At 48.4% G+C, this 10,341-nt stretch overlaps 1 protein-coding gene across 1 annotated transcript in view; it reads left to right on the forward strand.

The window, feature by feature from the left end:
* Positions 1–7,135, forward strand: part of ANKDD1A (ankyrin repeat and death domain containing 1A) — a 36,780-nt gene extending 29,645 nt beyond the window's left edge. Inside the window, exons 13-15 of the mRNA XM_027569041.2 lie at positions 2,038–2,242; positions 4,918–5,049; positions 5,995–7,135. Of these exons, the coding sequence (XP_027424842.1) occupies positions 2,038–2,242; positions 4,918–5,049; positions 5,995–6,056 (399 nt within the window). The 3' untranslated portion in view covers positions 6,057–7,135. The remainder of the gene's footprint in view (positions 1–2,037; positions 2,243–4,917; positions 5,050–5,994) is intronic.
* The last annotated feature ends 3,206 nt before the right edge of the window (positions 7,136–10,341 follow it).

Here is a 10,341-nt window from a genome sequence, read left to right on the forward strand (position 1 = left end):
TCATTTTATAAATCTTATTCCATTTATACAACTGGTATTTTTTTAGGAATTTCCACTTTCAGGGAAGCCTTTTAATTAATGTTTGGACCCATGTTTAAAATATCTTAAACATTTTAAACATTAAATTAAATTTGATAGACATTTTTTAAGCACTTTACTTCCTAAATTCTTTTCCTTCTTTTCTTTTTAAAGAGGGAGGTGGGGGCAGAGGGAAAGGGAGAGAGAAAATCCCAAGCAGGCCACGGGGCTTGATCCCACAACCCTAAGATCATGACTTGAGCCCAGATCAACAGTTGGACGCTTAACTGACTGAGCCACCCAGGTGCCCCCTAAATTCTTAAATTATCCTAGTAAAATCCGGTAAATTAAACCTATAAAGTGAATCTCAAATATCTTAAACATTCCAATATTGTTTGCAAACTTAGTAAGCTTCTCTTGTACCGCTCAAAAAAATCACTATTTCAAAATCAATTGATTAATAACAAATTTCAATAGGAATCATAAGATATTCTCTTTCACAGACATGCTAGATTCTCAGAAACATTACAGCTCCTTTGCATACAACAGGTTACTCCTAAATGTAACCCCAAAATATTAATACCAAGAGTTTGATGAACTGATTCATCTCTGTGCTTAATTCTAACACCTCAGACTTTAAAAGTTCTCAACGCTAAGGCAGCAGCTCAGCTAGAATCACAACCCCCACCCCACCCCCCGGGCCAATTCAATCTGAGTCTCTGAAGTACGGGTCCAAGCATCGGTAGTTTTGTTTTTTATTTATTTTTTTAAAAATATATTTTTTAATTTATTTATTTGACAGAGAGAGACACAGCCAGAGAGGGAACACAAGCAGGGGGAGTGGGCGAGGGGGAAGCAGGCTTTCCACCGAGCAGGGAGCCCGATGCAGGGCTTGATCCTAGGACCCTGGGATCATGACCTGAGCCGAAGGCAGACGCTTAACGACTGAGCCACCCAGGCGCCCCTTGTTTTTTATTTTTACTTATTTTTTAAAAATTTATTTATTTGACACAGAGAGAGAGAGAGAAAGCACAGGCAGAGGGAGAGGGAGAAGCAGGCTCCCCGCGGAGCAGGGAGCCCCATATGGGGCTCGATCCCAGGACCCTGGGATCATGACCTGAGCTAAAGCCAGAGTTTTAACCAACTGAGCCACCTAGGCGCCTTAAAGATTCTATTTTTAAAGATTTTTTTTGAAGATTTTATTTTTTAAATTAATCTCTACACCCAACGAGGGGCTCAAACTCACACCCCCAGGATCGAGTCTCACGCTCTACCAGCTGAACCAGCCAGGTGCTCCAAGCATCAGTGGTTCTTAAAGCTCCCAGATGATCCCAATATACAGATGCAGCTGGGAACACTGCTGGGGAACCTCCCCACGTGAAAGCCAGTCTCCCTGGTCATCACGTCACAGGTGATTGGCCAGACACTGTTGACCAGGATGTAAGATTTGCAGCTGCGGATGCCAGAACTCACCTGAGCTTTTTTAAGAACCAGAACTCTGTATCCACATCCTTTAGAGGGGCTTACTTAGGCTTTTGTGGGTTTAACTTATGGTATCACATAGTTCTTTTGTAATTTCTCATTTTATCACCTGCTTTGCATAGAAATTCTGTAATCCTGCCCTTCACTACTTGTTGGGATTCAACAGATCTAGTTAGTGCATGATCCTTGGCTTGACTGGTGTTAAGAGCTGCTGAGTCCTTCTGCTGACACTTGCGTTGTAAGAACACAGAGAAAAGAGAGGAATTAGGAAGGCTTCCTGGAAGAGGTGGCCTGTGGGTGATCTTTGGATTGTGGCAGTGGGGTTGAGGGACAGGCAGGTGAGAAAAGGAATTCTGGATGGAGTGTGAGCGGCTGGGGTTCCACAAGTCCAAGCAAGGCACAGAGTGAGAAACCAGAGTCGCAGACATGAAGCCCCAGGCCTGGATGCCTGCCAGAGCCCTATCCAAACTCCCAAGGGAGAGCCTGGCAGGGATTTCCCCCCAGGTGGCAGCTGCACTTTGGGGATCTGCTCCACAGGATCACCTCTTGCGCAGGGACCCCAGGGATCCCTGTGGGAAGAACTTGACCTTTAAGCAGGACCATCGGCAGGAAGGGCGGCAATTCTCCCGTGTGCTGTGGCGACTGGCCTCCAGGGACCTGCGGCCTCATGAGTGGAAGAAGCTCGCATATTGTTGGGAATTCACTGAGGCCCACGTCCACGCCATCGAGCAGCAGTGGACAGGTACCGCCCTGCCTCTCCCCACCCCAGAGTGACCAGTGTGTGGAGAGGTGGGGGCACTATGTATTAGGCTTTCTATGTTTCTGGGGGGAAAGCCCTGCAACCCACAGCCTGATCACAGCAAGCCACATGCCATCGCCAACATCCCAAATGCCTCTTTATCCCTCCAAGCCTTTGCTCAGGCCATGCCCTCTGCCTCTCCCTCCCCATTGACCTGTAAACTCACATTCTTCATGAATTAGCCCAAGCTGATACCAATCATTCACACACCAAACTAAAGTCACTCCCTATAAAAAGGAGAGGACCAGCTATTGCCACCAATATTTAGTGTCTGCCTCGAAATGTTGGCCCCGTCAGTTAAGCATCTGCCTTCAGCTCAGGTCATGGTCCCAGGGTCCTGGGATCTGGGATCGAGCCTCGCATCAGGCTCCCTGCTCGCTGGGAATCTGCTTCTCTCTCTCCCTCTGCCCCCCACCTCCCCATGCTTATGCTCTCTCTCTCTCCTCTCAAATAAATAAAATTAAAAAAAAATGTTGTCCCTGGTACTAAGGCAGAAAACAGAAATAAGGACTGTAAATATTAGAAAGGAAGAAAGAGATTTATTAACTTCAGATGCTATAATCCTATACACAGGAAGTCCAGAAGAATCAACTGAAAAACTCAATAATTCAGTGAAATGGCTAAATATGATAAAATATACAGATACCATGGTATTCTTGTGTACCATCAATAAGTGGGGAAAATATATAGAGGTATTTTTGAAAAGCTATTCCATTTGCAATAGTTTCTAAAAAGTATGAATGGCATATGAGTAAAATAAAAATTCAACTATAAAAAAAGACTTGTTAGGTGGAATGACATTCTATATTCCTGGCTAGAAAAAGTGTCAGGTAGACATTGATTTTTCCCAAACTAGTTTAAAAATTTGATTTTTTTTAAAGATGTATTTATTTTAGAGGGGCTCCTGGGTGGCTCAGTAGTTAAGCGTCTGCCTTCGGCTCAGGTCATGATCCCAGGGTCCTGGGATTGAGCCCCTCATCCGGCTCTCTGCTCAGCGGGAAGCCTGCTTCTCCCTTTCCCACTACCCCCTGCTTGTGTTCTCTCTCTGCTGTCTCTCTCTCAAATAAATAAATCTTTAAAAGAAAAAAAAGATTTATTTATTTTAGAGAGAGAGATCAAGCGGCAGTCCGGGGGAGAGGGAGAGAGAATCCCAAGCAGACTCCTCACTGAGTTCGGAGCCCAACGTTGGGCTCGATCCCACAACCCCAAGATCATGACCCTGAGATCATGACCTGAGCCGAAACCAAGAGTTGGACGCTTAACTGACTGAGCCACCCAGGTGCCCCTGTTTCAGTTTTAATCAAATCAAAACAGGTTTTTGAAACTTGACTAAAGGATTCTAGAGTTCACTTGAAAGAATAAAGAGGGAATGTTTAAAGATTTTATTTACTTGAGAGAGAGCACATATGAGAGAGCACAAGAGAGACAGCGTGAGCTGGGGTTGAGGGGCAGAGGGAGAGGAAGAAGCGGACTCCCCGCTGAGCAGGGAGCCTGACGCTGGACTCCATCCCAGGATCCTGGACCATGACCTGAGCTGAAGGCAGCCGCTTAACCAACTGAGCCACCCAGGCACCCCCAAAGAGGGGCTATTTAAATGAATATTCTGCGGGGGAAGGTGAAGAGGATCTAATCCAACCAGACTCAACCTTTTATAAAGCTCAAATAATTAGCATAGAGAGATACCTGGCAGAAAAATATGCACACCAGTTAGTGGAATAGATCAGGGAGTCCAAACGTAACCTCTGTGTCAGATAAGAACTTTCAGAGAGGACAAAGGAGCACGGGTAAATTATGGGGCTGGGGGCAAGGGACAGTGAATAAATGGGCCAAATGAAACCACTCTGCCAAAGGCAGCCCCATGAGGAAGTGCCTGCTGAGGGCCCGGAGGGGGCCAGAAAGTCAGAGGACGCAGTGCATGGACTGACCTGGCCCCAGTGGCTGGGAGAGGAGACCTACCTAGTCACAGAGTGTAGTAACAAGCTCACCCCTCCTCCCACACTGAAGATCATGGCCGTACGTTGGAATCATCTGGGAAGCCTTAACACCGCTCAGTGCCCAGGCTGCGCCCAGACCCAAGTAGGTTGGAATCTCTAGGGAGGGAATGGGACCCAGATGTCAGTGTTTTTTGGAAGGCTTCCCGGGGGTTTCCAGTGAGCACTTACAGCTGAGAACCACCGGCACAGGGGAAAGAACATGGCCACCTCTGTCATGCACTAAGCCGGTTTTCTCATCTGTAAAATAGGACCACTAGCGGGCAAGGCACAGATTATTGTGAGTAGCCAGAGATACAGGGAATAGTCCTGTGCGACATGGGATCACAACGAGTGCCAATTCTGTCTTCAGAGCAACACCAACAGGATGCGTGGTGGATGCTCAGGAGAAAGCCTGGGGCTGGGGAAGTTCTAGAGTCCCCAACACAAAACCTCTGCCCCAACCCCATCTGAGCCTGTCCCTTCCCTCCTGTCCCTATCTCTGGGCTGAGCTCCACAGCACCTTGGAGAAGGGCCTGGCTCTTTCCCACCTGGGCATGTGCAGGAGGTGGTGCAGGGCAGCTTAGAGCTGGCTCTGCCAAGGTGGGCTCGGTTGGCTCCTTCTCTTTCTCCCCTCGTGGCCCTCAGGCACCAAGAGCTACCAGGAGCACGGCCACCGGATGCTGCTCATCTGGCTGCATGGTGTGGCCACAGCTGGCGAGAACCCCAGCAAAGCACTGTTTGAGGGCCTCGTGGCAATTGACAGGAGGGACCTAGCTGGTAAGTGTCCCCTGCTCAGGGCAGCACTGGCCCCCCCTGGAATGTGACAGAGCCCCCGAAAGGTCTGCTCAGACCACAATGTTGTGGTTCTGGCTCTGAACCTTCCAGATTCCTGGTCCTAGCCTTGTCTACAGGAATTCAGGCAGACCCCTGGGCAAACCAGTGCCTCCTGGGCCCGGTTTCCCCACCTGTGCCCTGAGGGTGCTGGCTCAGGTGATGCCTGCAACCTTCACAGCCGCAAAGCCACTGATGCTGTCGTCTCCTCCTCACTGGCCCTCTGTACTTTTTTTTTTCCCCTAGCTTGGAGTAAGGCTGGAACAGCCTGCAGACTTCTTTTCCACTTCTTTTCCAGACTCTTTTCCAACAGTAGGACATACGGGCCAGAACTGGCTTAATAGGAGTTGAACCAGTTCGATCTGGCAAATAAATCAAATTTCTTAAGGCCATCACAACCTTTTGAGTCTGTCCATTCCAAAAGCCTGGTTTGAGATTCTGAGCATCCTGTGGAACTATCAGGCAAGCGAGATAAAACGTTCAGTACGAATCCCTCGTTAAAAACAAAATCAGCTTATGCTGAAAAAGCCTTAAATACCGTGACGTCCCCTGGCGTGGTGCATTATGGGGCACGGGACGGGGTCTCAGGCGGTCAGCAGTAGTAACGAAGGCTCTGTCAGTCAGGCACTAACCGTGAAAACATGGCTAGCATGTCCTAGAGAGGAGAAAGGAGAGCCCCTTGTGTGGTGGGGAACTCACAGCTGCTGCAGGCAAGGTGGGAAAAAACTCATTGCAGAGGGGAGGCATCAGGGACTTTTTTCTTTTTCCAAAATGGTCTTAAATATCATTCTATCTTCTAGCACAAACACTGGCAGGCAATTACAACAAAAAACCAGCCCGGTGAGGCAGAGCCGAGGCAACATGAAGCAATAGGATTCTTCTCTCTTGCAGAAAGCATCAGGAAGAAAGCAAATGCCGACCCGAGGGCCCCCAGCAGATGCACGGCCATGTAACCAGAGGGGCCAGACCTTCAGGGGCATGGAGCCTCAGAGTGGGGGCCACTGAACAGAAGAGGACCACCACTTGAGGGCTTAAAAAAAAAAAAATCGCCGTAACAGACCTCCGGCCGCTTGTACTGAGCCACTGGCGCCGCTTGCGGTCTCTTCCACAAGCGCTGGTCCAGGGGCCGGTCCGGGTTTTGCAGGTAATCCCTTCCCACAGGTATGGTCCTTTATAGCTCGGAGCCTCACAGCAGCCCCCTGAGATGCAAGGGGCATCTCTTCAAAGAGGACACTGAGGCCCAGGATGGATGAAGCAGCTAATCAGCTGTTGCAGTCTCTCCAGCCAGCACTTACAAAACCGCCCGCCCGTCACCCACTCACTGGCTTTTAATGAATGCTGCGCTTACTCCACATCTCTCTTTCTGTCCCCAAGCTTATTTGTACACCGTGACAGTTCCAGGAGGCACACACTCTTTTTCTCTCTTGTTTTAGGATTTTTTTTTTAATTTTAAAAATTTTATTCTGAAATCCTTTCAGACTTAAACATTACAGAACCAGTACAAAGAATTTCTGAATACATTTCACAATACAGCTTCCCCAGATACTAACATCTTACACAATCACAGCCTAATTTTCAAAACCAGGAAGTTAACAGATACCGTACTCTTAACTGCTCTTCACACCTGATTCCGATTTTGTCAGTTGAGCCGTTCATGTCCTTTTTCTGGACCAGGATCCAGTCCAGGATCACACACCTTACATTTAGTTGTCATTCTTAGTTTTACTAGCCCCTTTACAGAGGGTCACCTCTCCAGAGCAGCACCATCTGACAGAACTTTCTGTGGTGACAGGAATGTTCCAGATCTATGCTATCCAATACATTTACCCCTAGCCACCTGTGGCTGCTGGGTACTTGAAGTGTAGGTAGTGGGACCGAGAAACCGAATGTGTAGTTTAATTTGAATGATTAGAAATTTAAATAAGTTGGGGCGCCTGGGTGGCTCAGTCGTTAAGCATCTGCCTTCGGCTTGGGTCATGATCCCGGGGTCCTGGGATCGAGCCCCGCATCGGGCTCCCTGCTCCGCGCAGGAAGCCTGCTTCTTCCTCTCCCATTCCCCCTGCTTGTGGTCCCTCTCTCGCTGTGTCTCTGTCAAATAAGTAAATAAAATCTCAAAAAAAAAAAAAAAGAAAAAAAAATTTAAAGAGGCATCTGTGGCAAGGGGCAAGCATACTGGGCGGCTCAGCTGGTGTGGAGCTTTGCTTTCAGGTGCCAGGCCAGCATGGGCTGCTCTGGGGCTCGGCTGCACTGGTGAGAGCGTGGCTCCAGGAAGCTGCGACTCTGGAAGCCTCCCCGTGGTTGCATAGATGTGGAGGCTATCTGTGCAGGATAATAGCCTGGAAGTTCTGCCCCCAAGCTCTTTCTAATTTGAGCTCTCCCGCATGTGGCACAGTTCTCTGTGGCCAGTTTAGGAGCCCACGTCTTAGAAAAACTCCCCACAGGGTTACCCGCTGGGCCTGAGAGTCCTGGGAGGTGGACAGAATAAAGCTGTTAGAGCTGAAAGGGGCTTCAGCCATCAAACAGGGCCAGAGGGAGCTGAAGTGGTGCAGTCCTCTGAAAAGCAGCTGCCATTCCGTCTGCCCTAATGACAAATGCATTTGCCCTCTGACCCAGCAATCCCACCAGGAGGAATTTATCCTGCGGATAAACCTGCAAACGCCATACTAATATGAATGCAAATAAATGTATACTAATACGAATGCAAATAAATGTAGCAGAAACCCTGTCGTGCACAGGGGTGCATGAGAACTCTGTGCTGTCTGCTCAGAGGTTTTTTTTAACTGTCCCTATTAATAATTTTTAGAAACCACCTAGAACTTATGAAAAGAAAAGGAGGCTTTGAAACGAACCTGTTTTACAGGCAATAACTTGTAGGCCTGAGGCCTTAGCGTTCACAGCGATTCAGACCCCCCAGTGCAGCACGTGGACCTCCGTGCCCTTTCTCTGCATATGCTGTGGTTTTGTGTTTTTTGTTTTTCATTTTCTTAAGTAGGCTCCATGCCCAGAGTGGGGCTTCAAGTCATGACCCTGAGATCAAGACCTGGGCTGAGATCAAGAGTCGGACGCTCAACTGAGCCACCCAGGCGCCCCTGCATGTGCTTTGTGGAGGGGGGCGGAGAAACTTCTCTTCCATTTATTCCATTTAGGAAATGTATTTTGTACCACATGAAACTTAGACCATTTGGATGAATTCTGCAAAATAAATTTTGTATTTTTTTTGAGACAAAAAAGCAAGTTCTTAAATAAAATTGAAATGTTGAAATTCATCTTTCGCATTATTTGTTTTGTTTGGGAGACGTATGGCAAAATCTCAAGTCAGACAAGCTGCTGTGGATTGGTTCTGTGTAACCGTACCACTCAACTCACCATGGCCAGTCTGTATTTCCTGAGTGTCTTCTGTGCCAAGCAGTCTGCTGGGAGCCGGGGTACAGAGCTGAGTAGCCACAGTTCCTGCCCTCTGGGAGCTTGTGATGTTGGGGGGTGGAGGAACTGGGACACCAATAAGGTACTGTCATGTGGTTGGTGCTAGGATGGGTGTGTACAGAGAACTGTGGGATTTGTTCTTCCTTGGGTAAGGGAAGGAGGAAGGGAAAGAGGAAGGGGAGGAAGGTCTGAGAAGCTCACAGAGAAGACAGAAGTGGGGAAAGCACATTCCAAGCAAAAAGCACAGTCTGTGCAATGCACAGTGGTGTGTAGATGGATCTGTTTGGGGAATGGTGTGATTGGAACACAGGAAGCATGCAAGGAGGAGAGATGAGCTGGAGGGGCAGGAGGGCCTCGCTCTTTCAGCCTCCAATGAGACTATTCCAATGGGCACTCCTAGCTCCAGAGCCCGCTACGTGGTCCACTGGTGCTTGGTCAGGCCTGTCATAGCTCAGCTTCTCCCATGACCAATCGGCTTCCTTCCACAACCTCTTTCCTTTGATCCTAAATAACCACTTTGCTCTCAAAGTTTCATCTCGGTACCTGCTTCAGCCTGAGATGTGGGGATGGGGGTGGGGTTCAAGATGGCTGAGTTTCTAGCTGAGGAATCTGGGGAACAGTGATCCTGGAAACAGAGATGACAGTTTAGGAGAGAAGGGGCAGGTTTGGGCAGTGGGGACATAGGTGTGCCTGTAGAAGGCTGGCCTGATAGGCCTGTTAGGCATTCAAAGCACTGTCAGCCAGATCCAGCCAGTGCTGATCTCTGCAGAGATGCTCTGTGTCTCTGTCGGGGCTGGAAATGGCAGTCATCGGGGCATGGAGCCAGGGAGTAGTTCAAGCTGTCAGGGGGAAGTGGCTCACACAGGGAGAATGTGAAGAGAAAGCAGAGGGCAGTCCCACAGTCCATTGCTGTGCCAGGTGAAGAAGGGGCTGCTGACCATGTGCAGCCTGGCCCAGCCCACAGAAGCTCCCCATTGGTTGGGAAGTAGCCTCAGATGCTAACAGTTAAAAACATTAAGCTCTACCTTCACGGCTTCCAGGTGTTTCCATAACTCCCAACTGTCCTTGAGGCACAAGGCAGTCAGAGCAGACACTGGCCTATGTGGAAAGACCACCGCTGCTGTTAGGAATGGTCAGACTCAAGTTGGCGTCCCAGCTCTGCACTTACCCTCTTGGCCGCTCCCAGCCTCCATGACCTCCCCTGTAAAAGCAGCTTAACCAGGGTTGTGGTGGGGGTGAAATCGGAAAGAGCATGGCTAACTCAGTGTTCTGAAAACTTAAAGGGAAAGAAGCACTGATGCTGATTTTTTGGTCTAAATTGTACCTCAGAGAAACCAAATAGTTGGTGAGGGGAAGACTTAAAAAAAAAAAAAAATCAGAGAACTCTAGTTAATAAATGGAATGATAAAAATTAGAGTTATTGTCACTGCTCTGCCCCCTCTAAGGACACAGAGCATCTCTGCAGAGATCAGCACTGGCTGGATCTGGCTGACAGTGCCTGACCCCTCCCAGCCATCTTCACGATTCAGGGACAACGAGATGTTACGTGCCTCCCGGGCTGACACAGTGGGAAGCACACAGCTCTGCCTATGAAGTGTTCCCACCCAAAACACTGAATTTGAACCTGACTGACCTCCAGATGTAACTATCAGTTTATGGGGAATACCAGGGACATAGAAACAAGTTAAAGGACATTGTGAGGCTGTAATCAGCCAAATCCAGACTGTGGGGAATTCTGTAGAGCAAATGAGCCTGTTTCTTCAACAAATTAATGGCAAAAAAAAACAAAAACAAAAACAAATTAATGGCAAGAAA

This window comes from Zalophus californianus, chromosome 6 (genome assembly GCF_009762305.2).
Source record: "Zalophus californianus isolate mZalCal1 chromosome 6, mZalCal1.pri.v2, whole genome shotgun sequence".
NCBI lineage: Eukaryota > Metazoa > Chordata > Mammalia > Carnivora > Otariidae > Zalophus > Zalophus californianus.